The sequence below is a fragment of the Plectropomus leopardus genome, chromosome 8 (genome assembly GCF_008729295.1).
Source record: "Plectropomus leopardus isolate mb chromosome 8, YSFRI_Pleo_2.0, whole genome shotgun sequence".
Taxonomy (NCBI): domain Eukaryota; kingdom Metazoa; phylum Chordata; class Actinopteri; order Perciformes; family Serranidae; genus Plectropomus; species Plectropomus leopardus.
Window position 1 is genome coordinate 6,845,423 of NC_056470.1, and position 19,462 is coordinate 6,864,884.

Here is a 19,462-nt window from a genome sequence, read left to right on the forward strand (position 1 = left end):
TCTGTGGTCGATCTGAATGCACACTGACTTTCGCAAAGCCAGTGAATCACAGCGGTATAAAACCTAATATTGATTTCTTTTTCTTTTACCTTCAGTTTTATTGTTGATTGAACAGGAGTCATGCCGGTACAGAGATCACAGCAGCTCAGCTACTCTGCTGGCAGATAACAATATAGACAAACACACTGAGGAAAAATATAAAGAGAAGGCTGAGGACAAAGATGTGTTTGGACGAACAAAAAAAACACGTGGTAGATACAGAGAGGCGTAGGAACTGTTAGATAGGGGTGGTAGATGTGAAAGTCCAATAGAAAAAGGAATAAACGGAAAGACCTTGACTTTGGAAAAAAAAGAAAAAGAGGAGGAGAGCACTGTAGCAAGACGAGAGCCCAGTGAAAGAAGAAACGATTAGATCTAAAGTGAAAGCTGAGATTAAATGTTGACAGGCAGAATCTGGAGATCAGTTTAAGTGAAACAAATAATGGAGCAGACATCCTGTGTGGGCAGTACGACAAAGAAAAAATGAGTAAGAGTTAAGAAAATGACAGATGAACCCCTTTGATGAGCACTGATAGTGCAAAGTTCGAGAGACATTACAAGAAAAGAAACCAGAGAAATAAATGTGAGCAAAGGAGCAGGAGAAAATGTAAAGAAAATGCGAGTAGCCATGGGAAGAAAAAGAGTCGGGCTTTGAAAACATGGTGATGAACACTGAGTAATTGAGGAAGCAAGGGGAGAGAATGAGGAGATGCACAAAAGTGAGGAGAAAATGCTGTACGGGAGGAGGTGGACAGTTGAAGAACAGAGGTGCAGGCAGCCAGGGGATGATGGGAGATGGGGTAGGAGCGGTGAAAGAATGGGAAAAAAAATGGAGGAGAAAGACTCGGACAGATGTGCTAGAAGGGAGAGAAAGAGGGAAGGGTGGAGGAGACATGCGGCAGAGGGCAGAGGATTGTGGTATCAGGAGGTAAAGCGAAAAAGGAAAGATGTGCGCACCAAAAAGAGATGATAAGTGTTTGTGGAGGAAGAGCTTGAGATGGACAGTAGATAAAAATAGAGAGAAAGAAAGAGATGGAAGGCCCCTTAGCTGTCAACATAATGAAGAATAATGAGGGGAGTCAGCTGCATGCTGGACCTGCCACTGACCACACAGTTCATTTTGACACAAAATTAAGAAACTTAGTAGCAGTCAAAACCCCATTCACCTCATTGCTATGCGTGAATAAATATATTATATACAGGCTGTTCCCATCACCTGCTTGTAGCTATACCAAAAAGTACGGCACTATAATTCTTATTAAACCCACATAATTGTGTGGTCACAGCATACTTTGCTCACATTATTCAAAGGTTTTTTTTATCACAAATTTGTTAAAATCTTAGTTGGGGAACACCTTATTTCCAAGATAATCCATCCACATGACAGATGTGGCATATGGACATGCTCAAAACAGCAGATCATATGTAACCTCAACAGGTCAGGACCTCCACATTCAGTGTCGTCACTTGCAAAATTGTTGAGACTAACCCACTGGACAGCTGATGCAATTTAGTTTCCACAACAAAAGAACCTCTGCAAAAACCATCAGAAATGATCACAGGGAAGCCCATCGGCATTCTTGTTGTCCCCACCAGGGTCTTGACAGCATTTTGTAATGCCTCCACACCAGCGACAGCCGTGGTCAGAGGCATTAATTTTTCGGGTTGTGTTCAGCAGTTTGCTTATGTCAGAGCTGTGAACAGAGCGCCCCATGGAGGCGGTGGAGTTTTGGAATGGCCTAGCATAAGCTACGGAAAATGAACACAGCTGCAATTCAAATGCACAGAGATCTTGAGACCTCAGTACTGTGCTATTAATTCACTGCCACCAACACATTTGCAGCATGATAATGCACGGCCACATGATGCAAGGATCTGAACACATCAGTTCTTGCATCCCCCGCGTACTCACCAGACATAGCAAACATGTTGAGCCTGTTTGGGCTGCTCGTTATCGACGAGTATAACAGTAAGACCAGTGTGTTCCAGTTCCTGCCAATATATAGCAACTTCACACAGCCACTGAAGAGGAGTGGGGCAACACAATCAATAAGCTGATCAACCCAATGTAAAAGAGATGTGTCGCACTGCATGAGGCAAATGGTGTCACACCAGGTACTGACTGATTCTTTGGGATTTTGTGATTGCTGGTGCACTTATGTTGTGCTAGTCATTTGAAATCCTATTAAATGCCCTTTGCAAGATAAAACTGCACATTTTAGAATGGCCTTTTGTGACCATCCCAAGGTATACTGTAGTAATGATGTTATTTAATTGGCATCTTGATATGCCGCACCTGTCAGGTGGATTGATTATCTTGGAAAAGAAAAACTACTCACTGACATAGATTTTAACAAATTTGCAACCAAAATATTAGATAAATACATCCTTTGTGTGCACAAAGACATCTTAGATCTTAAATTCATACCTGTGAAAAGTTAAAGCAAAAACAAGAGTGTTGCAGTAAAATTTTTGTTCAGCACATATATAAAGATGTCTCGTAGCTTTCTTTAAACTTGGCCTAATTAAGAACAAAGTTTCTCACAATTTTTTATATTTGTTCCAAGAGGAACCGTCTTAGATTAAAAAACTCAGCCATGGGAGTTTCACACCAGCTTCTAAATTAGTGTAGGTTACTTTAATTGGGGCTAAAGTCTTGCAGTGTTTTTATATCCTCTTTCAAAGTGCAGAACTTTTCTACAAAGTTGATGTACCATGGAGCAGATAGCACTTTTTATCCTTTGACATTCTATTTGTGACTCTTTCCTTTAACCACTGCGACTTCCTGCCCACTGGAGAAAACAAGAATAAAACTTACAAGTAAAACATCTTGAATCTTATCAAATTGTTCAGTAGTAGTTTTCCACGGTTTTGCAAAGGCGTTGAATTGATTGAAAAAGGCAACGTTCATTTGGAGCACATTTTTGTCAGATTCTTGTTACTCCTCTGCTCTCAGTTGAAGGTCTGTTTGTGCCTCATTAGCTGTGACTGCCTACAGACACGAAAAGAAAAAAGCTTTAAGGAATCCTTTAACTTTTTTTTCCCCACCCCAGCTCACAGTGTTGAACAAAAGTTGACTAGGCTTGCCAGAATACAGTGGTATAATGCGTAGTCCAGTGATGAAGGTCTGTTGACCAAAAGTTTTCTTTTCCATGTTTTTGTTTTATTTTTCTGAAGTAGAGGCATACTAACAGGTATGTACCATCAAGTCTTTTGTGTTAGTGTATATGTGGTGACCTGTGCTTGCAAGCAAAATTAAGAGACTCGTTGAACTATAATTTTTTTGTTTTTGTTCCTTTTTATAAACTGCGGGTGTGATCTAATGCATCTGTTGCATCGCAAAGTGTGTACATGGCCATTTTTAAGCGTAACACTGACCAGCCATGTGTCATTTGATGCTTGTAGCACATACGCATCATTAACATGTCATACAGACAGAAAATATAGTCAAGGTATGGTTGATGGTTGCACTAATCCAGAGATAATATTGTTGCTTTTACAGAGCATTGATACTCATAGGCTTGTGGGAAATTCTGACATGCTTATACGTGTCAAATTAATTCAAACATAACCCACATAACCTAATCCTCAGCTATGTGGAATCAAGGCTTTGTCATAAATTCACATTCCTACACCACTTTTTTGAGTGACGGTGTGACAGATGAGTTACAAATTGTTCCTGTGTAATTTACTGTAAGGTTGCTGCACTTTTAAAAAGGTTGGTGGATTTGATTTCATTCATTTTATTTTTCAATCTCGTTGAATCTGAGGTCCAAGGCAATCAGTCAATCAACCAATAAATCAATAATTTATTTATCACATGGAATTATTACAACTCGAGTGAAATGTGATCCCATCAGCTCCTTTTAACTTTTGCACTGTAATTTATGTCCTTTTTGCGTTTTTTTACACTGTTGGCCATTACTTTGTAATTGTCTGTGTTTTTCGATGGTTCTGGTAATCAATTCTTTCTGGTTGTGGAATGATTTTACTGGCTCCACCTCTTGTTCCCAAAAAGATGGCTGTATGCTTGCTTCTTCCAAACACAGCATGGAGGTCATCCACGATTTTCTTCCTCAACGCTTGTACAATGATTAGCCAGATGTTATTTTGGCTGGTGTAGCAAGAAGTTGGTGTAAGGAGAGTTGGTGAGTTGATTTTCTTCATTCTAATTACTCAGAGCCACATACTACTAACATTCAAAGCCAACTCCAAAAGCACCATCAAGAATTTGGGAAATTGCTTTTTTGCTTGCATGCTTTTTTCCACCTTGCTTTGCAATGATTCAAATACTGGACGAGACTGCAGTTTTTACCACGAAAAAGCCAATGTAGAGACTGTACGGATGTAAGCTGTGGCTAGCTAGCAATGTATGCATTGTGGATGTGTGTAAGTTTACAGCTCACACTTTGATCTCAAAACTCACTGAATCCTTCAGTTCTCTCTGTTCCTGTTACACTTTTTTTTCTCTCATCTCTATGCATCCATGAAGTGAAGTTATAAACTCTCGGGATAAGATTTTGCAATGTTTTTCCTTAAGTTTGATGCTTACTGTTAGTCCATATGAAGTCTTAGGGATAAGGGGAGAATATAAGCTGGAGTAATTAGGCATAGGCTGTTGAAAGGCCACAGAAATCAAGTGCCAAAATAGAAAACAATTACACACTCACAGATAACACAACTTAGAATAGCACTGTATGGCTGGTATGAAAGAGGAAAAGAATAGTAAGAGTTAAGAGAAAGGAGTGATGAACCCTGTGATGAGCACTTATAGAATAAATCTGGAGAGACAAGAAATCAAAAGAAGTGAATGTGAATGAGAGAGTTCATGGAAGAACATAAACCTGTGTAATCAAGCGTAGATTACCATTTATTGTTGAAAGGTCACAGAAAGATAGAATAGAAAACAAGAGCACAAGTTTTTTTGCTTTAACTTATCATCATAAAGTCAGTGTTGATTGCACAATATAATGGCTATAGAATAATGACATAATCGATGTTTAGATTGGTTCCATATATGCTTCACTTTCACTATGCAACTGTGTCACCATGTACAAGCAGAGTCCTGCACAGTTCAAATTTTTTTTGTCGACCATTAATGCTAAGTAACATGACCCAACAACTAACAATCTCTCTGGAAAATGAAAGCTTGATTTACGGTAGTTTTCGATAGCTACCCCCAGTTACCAAAGAGAATCAATGTAAGTTCTTTGCAGGTACTATTCCCAGTAATGGAAATGGCAGACGGAACAACCAAAGAAACTGTTGTAATTCGAGGCTTAGAAGAAAAGGGGACGCCTTAAGAAACTTGAATTGTCATTATACTGCTGTGCAAGACAACAAAACAAAATTATAATGTCTGTTATAGTTGTTTCCATACACCAACATTATATGTATACTTTCAAAGTCTGCCTCCTAGCATCAGATGGCCTGTGTTCACAGTGCAGTGAGCGGCCTGTGAGTTCCATGGAAGCTTCGGGAATGTTGCAGGTCAGCCTTGTCTCAGTCAGAATCAGGATGCAACAGTTGTACCTCTCTGCAATGTTCCCCTCAGTCTCAGCTTGTCCATCTTGTTGGAGAGGGATTGTACATTTGTGACGGTAGCGTGTGTGGAGTAGCTTTTTGCTTAGCCTGTAGTCTTGCTTGGTTCCCCCACTTCTGCTTCCTCCCTACTTGCTACCCCCGGGGTCCTCTTCCTGGGATTGAAGCCCAAACTGATCCTGCTGTAGTGGTGATTCTTAGGTGTTCACGGAGGATGTCAGAGTGATTTTATCCTCTTGGAAATGAAAGGGTGTGAGTCCAGTCCCAGGAAGTAAGGCTGCAGCTTATCCTAGTTCAGCACCGCTGCCACAGAAGGTCCAGATGATGCAGGAGGGTGTAAGTGTTCAGGAATCAGGATAGTAATATTTTGCTTTCCAATAGAGCCAGAGCTGTGATGACTTTATTTCAAGCGTGGATGGTTCTTACAAGCTACACTTGTACAAGTGTTGACTCAAATCATAATGAAGGCTGCCGGTGGACTGAGAGATTTTTGTGCAAGAATAAGCAGGAAAAAACAGAAAGTGGAAAGTACTCAGTATTTAATTGAGTTTGTTAAAGTAATGTAAGTGTTTGTTGTAATTTGATTGGGATGTTATATGGCACATGTTCATGAAATCTGATAGATCCCACAGATAAGACGATCTGCAGATGCAAGTGATTTTTTAAACCAACTGTTTTGCAGTCACAGTGTGTCTCTTTTGTCTTTGTCATTAAATGTTTCATTTATAAATCTGGCTGCCACAAATTCATACAAACATATCAAATGGTTATCACTTTGGACTGTGTCTGAACTGTTTGTACCACAGTACATTTTAGCTAAATGACCTTGAGTGAGTGTACTTGGTGTTTCTGTGTGTGTGTGTGTGTGTGTGTGCGTGTGCGTGTGCGTGTGCGTGTGCGTTTGTGTGCTCGAAGCAGTTTTAGTCTTTTAGTGACTTTTGTTTGATATCTAGTAGTGGTATAAAAAAAATATTGTACACCTTATATCCATTGTTAGTGCAGTTAGCATGTTCAATACAATATATGAATGTTGCTGTTACACATAGCTGTGCTAAAACTTTATATGAAAAAAAAGAAACAAATAGTCAAATTTTTTTGAGAGTTTAGTTAGCTTTATCAGATTCTGCTGTTTAATACAGTCGGGTACAGCCTTACTAATTTCCCATGTAGAGGTTGAGAGTTTCGATGTTCAAGCTATATGGTAAATAAGGTTGAAAATTAATGAGGATGCTAACGAGTGATCGGAAATGTGCAGCATTTTTTGCAGACACTCAATATCAATAAGCCAGAGACTGTATGGTATAAGTTTCTGTGGGCTGTAAATTCATCAAATCTAGGCAAAAGGCAGAAGATAACATCATCTCAGAGCCTGACCGGGCAAAACCTCTCTTCCTCCGGGAAACTGCCTCCGTCTCACTCCAATTTACCCTGGGTCTGTGTCCACAGCTGCCTGTAGCACAAACAAAGTAGTGCTCACTCTGCAGCTAAATCTAGGGATCAAAATGTTTCTAGAAGTACAGTGACTGACCAAAAACTGTTCAATTTGAAGAATGTCAGTCGACTGACGGGTCTTCAGCTGATGATTCAAATCTTTAGCTTTCAGGGCGCAGCCCTAAATATATGTGTAAGTTTCATGAGCATTACTCTAACTGGACACATAGTTTCCCTGCTTGTCGAAGCACCTATAATGAAGGAGGTTTGTTCTGTGAGAAACCTGAAAGAATATGTCAAGCACCTTACTGTTGCTGTGTATGCTTACCTCACATACATTTATACACAACACACATGCCCAAATACACTTACATCAGCTCCCAAGGTTTGTAGAAAAGTTTTTGTCAGTTGGTTTATCTGATTGTTCGCCAGTTTGTTTTCACTCTAGTCTCTTTTTTATCTATCTTTAATGAATCTTCCTTCATGTGTCAATTTTGTTTTTCTGCCTCGGCTTGCTTTAAACCAACACCTTTCATCTAGCTTCTACGTCTGTCTGCAACTCTTTTTTTTTTCACTCCCCGTGTCTACTCCACTCTCTTTGTCTCTCTTGTTTTATTCTGTCTCGTCCTATCTGTTTCTATTTTTCTAAACCCCTCTCTCCTTTTTCACGGCCCTTCCTTCATTTCTCTCCCCCTGCTCTGCAGTTGACTTATTGATTTCATTTTCATACTGTTGGCAGTTGTTCCCTCTGTCATAAACCATCAGTGTTGCCTCCTTTCAAGCCTGCATTGATCATTGTACAGCCGATCACAACCAATCACCGCCGAGCATCATTATCTGCTCCCACTCTTTCTCTTTTGTTGTTCGTCTGTCTTGTATTGTGTGCTCTGTGGGTTATATTTTTTAATCTAGCGATTCAGCACTCCGCTGAAATAACAACCCAGCGCATTTAGGTATTAAGGTAGTGAATTAGGCTTTTCTTTTTTCTTTTTTTTCTCCAGACTCTTAAGTGTTGTGAAAAATGGCTTGCTCAGAAGGAAGGCTGAGGGCTTTCAGAGAAAACAGCATCACAAAACATTTATAAGAAATCGTCGCAGTCTTACTCTTATGTTTGAAGAGAAAAAAACTTTTTCTGCCCATGCATGTGTTTCACAATGACTGTGCGTACCTCCACCACTCTCCACACTTGAGTTACACATAGAACTTTCTCTGACTTTCTTTCCTTTAAGACACATAAAGCCTGCCGAGTCTCTGTCTGCCGCCTCTCTTTCTGTCCCCATCTTTGCTTTCTCTCCCGCATTTTCCTCTCCCTGTCTTTCATTGCGCAGCAGTGTTCGATCGAACAGCACATCAAGCCAAATCTAGAGCCTCTGTTTCCTCTTTTATCTGCCTCGTGGCCCCCGGTGGCCCTCAGATGCCTCAAAGCTTTTAAACGAGGGGAGAGTTGGGGGTGTGGAGACATGAACAGAGGGGGTAGAGTTGAGGGTACTCACAATTGCTTCCTGAGGGAGGCATTTTCACCAGCTTTTGTACACCTCGCTGACCTTTTGGAGCGCCACCACGCCTGTCGGCTCGCGCCACGAGACCCCCTACTCTCTCTCCCTCTTTCTGCGCTCCCCGATGGGGGTCCCGATAATAATTCAACACAGCTCCGCATTGTGTTCCTCTGAAAGCCACTTCAGCTGCATAAGCAATTTACACATGCGGTTGTTTTTTTCTGGGCGCATTTCGCACCAATATTCTGGTCAGCGTTTTATCACCCCCTCTCTGGTGCGCTTAGCAAGAGGTTTTGTGGAACCAAGACCACCAGCTGGGATAAGAGGGGACAACAGCAGGACTTTTAGGTGGGTTTTTCACTGGCTTTTGTTGCCTCGAAGCAGCCGCAACATTATCGGAACAGTCCACTTTGTACGAGCCTCTCTTTTGTGTCCTGTTGTCACTCAATCCCTCTGTCTCCCCACCTCCTCTTTCTCTTTATGAGTCGAGCCCTGCCTCTCCTTTGTGATTGCTCTCCCAATTCACACCCTGTACTCCAAAGAAGATCGATTTTCTTTTTTCTTCTCTGGCCTTTTTTGTAAATAAATAAATACCATTGTGTTATTGTTTGCTCCCAGAGCTATGTTGACAAGTTGACTTTCATACCAAACTTTGAAATTACTTTTTTATAGCGGTACTGCAGTTATTAACAATTCTTTGTCTAGCAAATGAACAAAGGGCAGCTGCTTATTTGCATTCTGTGAAGCAGATGATTCATGAATTGTCATTTACGTTTACTTTTTTTTCTGATTAATCCAGTAAAAGCTTTACATCTGTACCTATGGCTCCAGGTCAAACTTTTGCCCTACAATTGTTGTTAAATCTGTTTGCACTAACTTTTCCCCACTGCTAGACAGTATATTCAGGGTCCAAGGGCTAAGGTTACACTTCTTCTCTATGCTTTAGTAGTAAGGCACACTTCTGTCTTTCTCAATTCTCCTGTTCGCAAAGATAAGTGAACTTCTCAGTTATATAATAAGACCTGGACCTAGTCCCATTTCATATTTTTACCCTTTACCCTCATTTCAAGTGTCACCTTACTGCTTCCACCTTGCTCCCTCCAGCATCAGAAAATCAGTTTCATTGTCTTACATATTTTTAAGGGATGTGTGTGACTGTGTGCATACGTGCGTGTTTTTAATTAATGAAAAGTTGATTGAAAAACGTGTCAATTTTAATTTGGTGTGTCAGACCGGGACTGCTTGACCGCAAATTCCCGGGCTGCTTTTTGTTGAACGGCTTTAAGGAGAGGGGAGCACTCAAACCAGACTTTGCTGGAGTTCAAACTACAGACAGCAAAGCAGGTTAGAAAATGTCTGGATGTTTAAAATGTATAAACATATAATAGTATTTTTGGGTAAAATATCAATAAAAAAAGAATTTCCTGAAAAGAAATTGTAGTGAACTCATGCACATGCATCGGCATGCACGTGCACAACAAATTATTTTTTGAAAGAATAAGCTGAATAAGCTTTGTTGAGCAAAAAAAAGCTGGGAGTGAGGCACTGTATACTGCAGTTTCTATTGTATTTGGGTGAACTAACCCCAAATTTCTTTACTTTTTTAGAAGTCTGAAAGAAAAACTCTAATACTTAAACTTTCTCACCACGTTCTTACCTTGTCTGGATAAGACGAGTAATAACAAATGCGTATCACATTACAGACTTTGCATGAATTATCAAGCAAAAGTTCTAATCAAGCTTCCCAAATGTGAGGATTGGCTTCTTTCTTGTGTTTTATACTATTGTAAATTTATCATCTTTTAGTTTTGGACTTATTGATTGTTTGAAAAAATAATGAACATATTAAATGATAATGAAAATAGTTACCCTCTTTGTTATTGTATTTTTGATAAAAGTGAGGAAAGCTGATAATTTAGGTCACCTGAAATAAACTTAGTTAGTGGAGACAGTCTTTGCTGTACGTGTTCTACCGCACACTCTCCTCCATCTCCATCCCTCCATCCCTCAGCATTCGAGTGGTCAGGCCTATCAACCACAGAGCCTCAGCCCATCACCTGGGAGCCCCAATTGCCTGCCAGTCATCAGATAAAATGGATTTCCAATTGAGTCAAGGCTCCCAGGCTGGGTAAGGCAGAATGGAGAACAGGCAGAGTTCTGTTGCTCATCTACCTCTCCCGACTTTCTGTTTGTTGTTTGTTTTTTTTTCTTTATATCTCCTACTGTGTTCGGCCCCTGTCCCTCTTCTTCTCCCTCCACTCCCCTCACTCTGTCTCTCTGATCTGCTGGTCGGGGCCATGTGAAATAAAAACAGGCTTGTTGTAAAAGCTAAGATACCAGTGCGCTATCTGGGAGGCGGTGTGGTGTAACCCCAGCAGGTCTTCTTAGTCAGTGGTGACTTTAACTCAGGATGGATCTTCAATTAGAGCAACAGGTGGGAAATCCATTAGTTTGTTAGTGGGTGAGTTGTGAGGTGTTACCAGTTTTTTCATACAGTAGAAGTACACAGAGTGCACAGAAACCTTTTTCAGAACCTGTCAGAGTGCTAATTACTTTCACTGTTCGTGCTGTGGTCAAAAGTGCACCGTTAAACAATTAGATAATTGTTTCTTTGGGGTACATTTAGTCACACAGCTATCCCAAACATTACACTGAAACATAATGCATAGGAAATGAAAAAGTCTGGGGTTATGCAACCATCTAAAGTATGCTTTGGTAAGTTGTTTATTCTGTATCTTCATTAGAGGCTTGCACCGATCTGCCACAATAGTGCCGGCGTATTATCTATTTCCTTTGCCATAGTATCTTAGTCATAGCCTAATATCACTGCAAGATGAGCAGACACACACACAGAGGTAGACAGAGACAGAAGATTAACTCTGTGTCTGATTTGAGAAGAGCAGAATTACATTTTAGTTCACTACATCGCCCCTGCAGCTTGTTCAGAAATTACATTCATTACTTACATTATTTACATGACATCATTGGTAGAGTTTTATTTATAAGGCTCTACTTGGTTTGGTCCCATCCTATCTTGGAATTCACCTTGTTAGGAATCAAGGACATTATAGTTTACAATCCAGTGACTGCCTTCTTCTGACTGTCCCTCGTGCCCTCACAGAGCTTGGAAAAAAGGCATTTCATTATGCTGCACCCTTTGCATGGAATTCCCTGCAAGCTGAACTAAAATTGTCAGATCTGATCCCACTTGACAGCTTCGTTGATCATCTTAGAACCAAAGAGCTCGATAGCATTGGGCATTGTCAATGTTTTTAATTCAGACGAAACACTTTTTTAAAAAATTTATTTATTGTATGTTTTAATTCTCATGTTATGTATTGCATAACTCTGCCAGGTCGCTTTTGAAAAAGAGATTTCATATCTCAATAAGCTTTACCTGGTTAAATGAAGGTTAAATAAAAAATAAAACATTTTTGTTATTACAGAGAATGTAAAGTACCAAAAACGCTGCCGTTGGGTACCAACACTGAATTCTGGGTACAGGAACTAGTACCAGTTTAGTTCAAATATAAATGGTACTCCATCAACATCCCCTTTTTAATTTGTAATTGATTTTTGTTGAAAGTTGCAGGAGCCATACATGGCACATGTAGGTCCACAGCAGCTTATTAGCGATATTGTTTTTGACCCAACAAATTCTGATTTTATCAGTCAAAGGTCACCACCTCCTGTCTTTAAGCATAATATGTGCAAACACCTGCTACTTGTAATCAGTGAAGTGCAGTATAGAGCAGAAGAAAGCGATAGGGAGGGTGGATGAATAGAGGCCTAGATGAGAGCAGATGATAGAGTGGAGGAGTAGAATGGGAGGTGAGGAGAGGAAATCAGAGGGATGAGATGAGAGGTCTGTAGAGGGGAGCCATATTGATCACCCTGCTCTGTGAGTCTCTCTGTGGTTTTAATGGTTTGAGTTTCACAGCTGGAGTGAACTCTGTGGTGCTTAGAACAGATAGCATGCCCTCTCTACACACACATAAATGCACAACACAGTACATATGCAGTCCTGTCCACCAGCTGGCTCCAGGTCAATGCACCCCGAGCCTTCAGTCAATTTAGCTCATTGCATCGTTCCACATGGGTTACTGAGCTATTGGACTTCAGTAGGACCAGTAGTGATTCTGAAACAACCCTCCTCCCTGCTGCTGTCCAGCCTCTGAAGCTAAGCAGGGCTGAGGCTGATCGATATCTGACTGCGACACCAAAGCAAATTCAGATTTTGGCATTACCTTGATTTTTAAAAATAATATATATATAACTTCTGCATGAATGACTGAAATGGTTGGTGCAGAGTATTTTTTAGTCTTAGTCAAAGAAAGCATAAAAGGCAGAAATCTGGCACAAGCAGGCATAAGTTAAATGTTTCAACCAAGTCCACAAAACACATGTAGACTGTGTGGGCAAACTTCCATGACCCCTCCAGCCTCCTTTGATGTAAATTTGCTGAATGTTCACGCTAATTAGGAGACTCTTCACTATCTTAGTTTAGCATGTTAAGCATGCTATCATATGCAAGTTGGCAGTGAACACGAAATACAGCTGAGGCTGATGGGAACGTCTTTGGTTTGGCAGGTATTTGATCATTTACCAAAGTGTGTTGGTGAAGATTCTTAGTCATCCAGTTTGCATTAATTCTAATTATATTAAAGGCAACTCAAGAAAGTCCAGTTGCCTACAATGTAGCACTTAGAATTAACCAAAGTATAATGGACAGTTTAAAAAAAATGTCCTGCTGATGTTAAAAGATAAATAGCTTGAGAATCACTAATGTTTCTGCAACTTTCTTTTCTGGCAGGGCCAATTTAATCAAAATCAAAATTTGTCAAACTCATGGGGATAGGGGAAAAGTCAGTGGATCACCAAAGTCATAAGAATGTTTGTACAAACTTTCATATTAATTCATCAAACATTTGTTGAGATATTTTATTCTGTACCAAAGTTTTGGACCACCTGACACTGGTAACCCAGCTGCTGGCACTGTAGTAGTGAGATTTGTTTAATATCACTAAGCTCAGAAGAGAAATAACATCTTGATTCCTAAACATGTGTATCTCAACAACGGTTGAATGGATTGTCATGACATTTTGTACAGGAATGTGTTGTTTGGTGATCCCCGACAACGGGAGGTGTGAATTCTTGTTTTGTTTTTTTTTTTTTTAGAAAAATGTCTCAACAACTGTTGGATAGATTATCACAAATTTCACTCCAAATATCCACAGTGCCCAGATGATGAATATTAATGAGGTTCATCTCATGCCACCCACAAGTCAAATTTTGCACTCATCCTATGAATTCTTTCAACATCTAAATTGGAACTAAAGTTGGTTATAAGACAGTGTATCCTAACGATTCCCTGACCTTTCCTATAGCGACACAACAAGGTTGACATTTGTGGTTTTGAGCAAAATACATGCAAAAGTAATGACATTCCCATCAGCTTCAGCCTCAGCTGCACTTTGATTAGTGCTAATTAGCAATATCTGCTAACATGTCTGTAGACTCTTAGGGCCCTACTTAAATGATCTGTAGCACACGGCACAAGCTCAATTGGGGCCTGTCCAACTCAGCTTTTGCTCATTAAACAGCACATAATCTGGGTTCAAGGTAACACACAAGGGGCAAAAGAGTTGAATTCAATTCCTTAGTTTATCAAAGGGGTGTTTGGGGTGTAACATGAATCCAACTAATCAGAGTGTCATTTCCCATTATCTTTAAAAGCCAAATGCGCCTTCACCTTGCACACTACTATTTAAATGGTGGATTTGGCAAAACTGGAGAAGTGAGTGGTTTTCTGTTGATTGTTATGCAGTCAGAGGAGTAATGTCACTGCAGGGTCTCCCTGTGGTAATCTCATAGAAGGCTGGAATTGACCTACTGTTAAACACCCATGAGCAGGCCCTTGTTACTCTATAACTCAGTTTGTTCTGTTGAGACTATCTCATTCACAAGGTACTGTATGTCACCTAGCTTTTACTGATCATTTTGAGAGGTTGCACTCCAAGCTTATAGAAATAGGTCTGCATGTAGGCAAAGCTTGATCCAAATTGGCTAGTTATCACCTTGGTTTTATGGGCCGTGTCACTCTGGGATTACCTTGCCAGGATTTCAAGGTGTTAATTGATCATGGTCATTTCATTTAAGAGCACAGTATTCGGAATCATGGTATCAGACCTGTTGTGTTCTCACAGGGGCAATGAGATGCTGGAGTTTCAAGGACCTCATTGATCTGTAACTGAAGGATGAAGGTTGGACTGCTTTAATCAATTCCATGTAGCTGTCTTCAGGAACAAGTTGGGTAGGCTTAAAGGCTATAACTTTCTTTGAGGTAATTGCTTCTCCTTTATGGACAGAATGTTTGGGTGTACACAGAGTGGAAATAAATCTCTCTGAAATGGCTTCCAGGTAGATTTCATGTATAATGGGGTCTGAGTATTACCACCACCACTGATCCCTAATATAACCCTTGTGCTGTTTTTGCAAAGAAAAAACCTCAAGGTTGGAAAAGAGTTCTTCAGTAACCCTTAAAGATGGTTCTTAAAACATGTGGGATCTGAAGGGGATACCTTTAGTAACGGTTCTCGGTGGAACCCTTGGTAACGTGTCAACAAGGTTCCTTCTGGCACTTAAAAGAGTTTCTCGGTACGGGTGTAAGTCTTAAGTTTCATCAGAATATGATGATACACAGATTCTTTGGACAGTGATACCATATGTGCTGATATCAAAAAGTCTTCTCCAATACAGTTTCAATTTGATTCATTTTAGGGTCTTCACTTGACTGCTAGCACTTTTTGGCTGTTTGGAAAGGGGGTGCTTGGCGACACAGATGTGCCATAGGAATTTCAAAACAAGATGGCATATATTGATGTTTTCACTTTGCATCAACAGTATTGGATCTTTGATCACTGAATCGATATATCAATCCAAATATATATCACTACACCCCTAGTTTTCTTGTGGTGGCAAGCAAATAGTTTGGAATTGTTCCATGTTGCACTTGTGTATTTTAATAGTTTAAAGATGGAAAGACAATTTTTTGTTCTTCAAATGAAATGCAACTGATAAATAGACTGATAAGCTTATATCAACCAATAAAATCAGTCCACATATTGGTTTTGGAACATACTGTATGTCTGCCAATAAGTATGAAGAAACTACAGGAGATGACAGATGACAAGTGCACCTGCAATAATTTAGAAATTATGTCTTCATTACATGGGTTTACTATCAAATATCTCTGTTGGTCTCAATAATTCTGTATTAGTCAGGCTGGACTACAAATCTGTCAACAGCTGCACAAGGTTATTTTGTAAATCTCTTTCAAAATAACAGTGCGCAACATGGGAAATCAGAAATACTGTGATTTTAGGGCTTTCACAATCTTCAAAACTGCTAATTAGCTAAATGTTCTAGCTGTAAAGAGGTCTAAACTTTATTGTGTTAGAGACCTTTTGCTAAATGGCACAAAATGGGCTAATGTCCATGTTCAAATTTCAAGTGCTGAAGTCAAATCATTTGACATGCCACAGGGAAAAGTCTTATACAATTCTAGCAACAAATAACAAGCACAGACTGCATCAATAAAAAGCGACATCACTTACAAGTTGAGGGTAACCTATGAGGACATTCTCATCTTGTCTTCCTCCTGTAGTTCCAATTTGTTGCACCATGAAAAAGCCTCTGGGGAAGTGATGCGGAGCTGAGTAACATCGGTCAACAGGTTCACTCCTCTCCATTACTCAGATAATCCCTACTATTAGCGGCTCTGACCTTTCAGTAGTAGTCAGTTCAAGATGGAAAAGTATGCACAGAGAAGGAAAGTCCTTGCACAAAAGAGCATCTCAAAGGTCATAGGGTGTGGTAGGAGTGTAAATGGACTAATCCTCAGTTGTTGTTTTTTTCTCTTTTTCCTAGAACCTGCTGGTCAACCATGGATGAAGAGAGGGAGGAAAAGGGTAAAACTGTTATGACGAAGGCTTTTACTTTGGCACTAAGAGTGTCACTTGTCACTTTCCTGTTTTGAATTATGAGAGAGTTGATTTGCTGTTAGCATGCCTTGTTTTTAAAACTTTCTTATGCTATTTATCTGCGGTATCGCCCAGTAGAGTTGCTCTATTATTCTGCACTGCTACATTCTACAGGGAAGCTTTTGAAAAAGAAATGAGTGTGTGTACCAGATTCTTGGTTTGAGTCAGTACAGGTTCAATCATTCACACGCAGGAAGTATTTCTAAGATCTGGGTTGTAAAGATCCACTCAGGGTCATTCCTTTACATCTGAATGTGAAATTCAGTTTACGTCCAAACCTCTGCTTCCTTTGTTCGGGATAAAAAATCAGAAAAGTATTTCAGTTGTGAGATGAATTGAGTGCATAGGGACTGTCCGTGATCTCTGACTGAAAAAAGAATTGATGAGTTTTATTGCTTTTGAGTTTAATGGTTTTGTATTTTTTTTAACAACGCAGGAAAAAGCTCAGGTAATCCTGGCCATGACTTCGATCCATCAGACCTGTGATGCATTGTATGATTTTTATTAAACTATTCATTTCCTGTTACAGCCTTGTTTGTGTCTTTTTCTACAATTCAGAAGCTAACTTTTTACTATGAAATAGACTGTTGGCTTTTAGTTTTTCCAATAAATCAGCTCTAATAGTTCGAGGGTTGTGAGGGATCAAGGCCAAAACATTTCTTTGGAAGGAACAGACTAGACACAATCCGAAACAGCTAAACAGGAGGGAAGTTGCTAATGATTGAGCCCTCACACAGAAATGGGAATGTGTGTTCACTCAGGTCTCGATTAGTATTGTGGAGGACTCCACGTCTGAGACAGTGTCAATGAGTTCTTGCACAAAGATATAAGAAGTGAAGTGAAGAAACTTTAAATGATGATACTGATGAAATTTTTCAACAAAGTTTTCAAAACTTTTAAGTGGCACATTAGAATAGTACAATCTGTGGCAGAATCTAACAAGTAAGTTCATTGTACTAAATGAGACTATTTTATTGTTTTGTGAAAAAAAAATCTGTGGAGTATACGTATCTTGCCACATTTGTTTTGTTTGTTATGTTTGCACCCATTACATTCATTGGCACTAGCCGCACAAATGGTGCTAACACTGCTAACAATGGCAGCTGTGCTGACAGAGATACCGGTGTTAACCTGGGCAGGACCTGAGGGTGCAAGCTACACTTCTGCAATGCAGCCTTTAAGCCACCATGGGTTGAGATGGTGTCATTGATGGTACCCTCTGTATGAGCGCAGTGCAGAGTGGCAGCGATAAGCTAGCCAGTGGGACTATAGAGAGGGATTCACATGCACTGATATGCACCCGCAGCTACCAAAACAAAGAACAGAGAAGCTCGGATCACAACGCACACGGTGGGAGCATTACTTCACTGACTGATCAGGACACCATTATATCTTTACATTGCAAAGAGTTGTTTGCTGCTATATTAATGCTCTGAATGTTGTTTATTGTACCTTTCAGATTTTCGTTAAATCAAGCTTGGCTTTTGATACTGTGAATGGTAAGCGTTTTTCTTAGAAGCCTATTCAATGTTGTATTTCGTAATCACCTCTAAGTAGTTGTTTTCTTTGCTGATGGCGGGGTACTCCATTACCACGCTGGATTGAACATGATTTCACATGCACAAGGAATTAACAGGAAATGATGCATGCAGGTAATCAAGCATACCTGTTTTATTAAGTAATTTTATTTAATTGATCAGCCTCATGTTGGCTTTACTCCTACAGAAAAGCTGTTTTACATTATTGCTAATGCAAACTGAAATTCCTGCTGCTGCTGGTTGATATTAAAGCTTTTAGTTGGTGAAACATAGACTGGATTTCTTTGTGAAGTAGTCAGTGCTAACAGCTATCATTGATCCAGACTTTGTCTACAAAATAATGCATGATCATTTTCAACATTTTGTCAGTGGACCAGTTTGAATTATTGCAGGGAGTAATGGAGCAAGAGGGAGCAGTCACCAAGAGCAACGAGATAAAGAGCTGCAAGGCAACCAGCTGCACACCTCTAACACCTCTGCAAGGTAACCAACTCTTTTCTTTCTGTGTCCTACTATTGTAGGGAAAACCACTTGTGCAGTGTGTCACATCAGAATGAATCAGAATAAAACTTTAATCCTGAATTGTGGTTGCACATGGCTCGATAGAAGAGAGACAATTATTGATGTCCCAAGCAACATTTGTTTGGCTGCAGTCTGCACAGATACACCATTTTCTTTTGTGTTGTATTTCTGACAAAGGAGCTGCTCAAACAGGGTTTGCTATCTCCAGAATTCTGAGACCTGTGGTGTTACAGTGCACTTTTTTTACTGCCAATAACTATGGGTGTCAGCACATCAACCAGCACTGAAATGTAAATTGTTAAAACTTTAAAATGTGATTATACAAATAGAAATGTTTGAATGTATGTGAAATGATCTGTATTGTTTTACAGATGTTTCTTTTGTAATGGCTATTTTGACTGTGGTTGCTTTGGCTAGTTTCTTGGTCCATCCAGGCCCACTCCTACTGCAATTTATTTTATTTTATTTCATTAAATAATAATAAATAAAACAGTTGAAGGCACACCTTAGATTAGGTAGAAATTCGGATGTTGCTTTAAGGGGACAGTTTATCCCCAAATCATAAGTACATCCTCTAATTCTCGTCTAATTTTGATTTCATTTTTTTCTTAAACTACGTTTTTTAAAAAAAAAAAGACAAATAAAACTTCCCTCTGCCTTCTTCTTCTACCTTCCCTGTAGTGCTATTTACCAATCTAAGTTGTGTTAGTGTGAGCTGAGTATCAAATTCCTAGGGTTTTGTTTATACATGGAAATCTTTTTTAAATCAGTGAAACCAACTTAAAGAGAAAAAAGACAAAGAAAGAAAAGAAAAGTATTTCCAATAGGACTGGGAAAATCTGAAAAGAACCAA

General features: G+C 39.6%; 1 protein-coding gene across 2 annotated transcripts in view; it reads left to right on the forward strand.

Annotated features, from left to right (window-relative positions):
* The window catches only part of chchd6a (coiled-coil-helix-coiled-coil-helix domain containing 6a), an 89,240-nt gene extending 72,165 nt beyond the window's left edge, over window positions 1–17,075 (forward strand). For both annotated transcript variants that reach the window (XM_042491456.1, XM_042491457.1), the window contains one exon: window positions 16,437–17,075. In XM_042491456.1, coding sequence (XP_042347390.1) covers window positions 16,437–16,460 — 24 coding nt within the window. In that variant the 3' untranslated portion in view covers window positions 16,461–17,075. The remainder of the gene's footprint in view (window positions 1–16,436) is intronic.
* The last annotated feature ends 2,387 nt before the right edge of the window (window positions 17,076–19,462 follow it).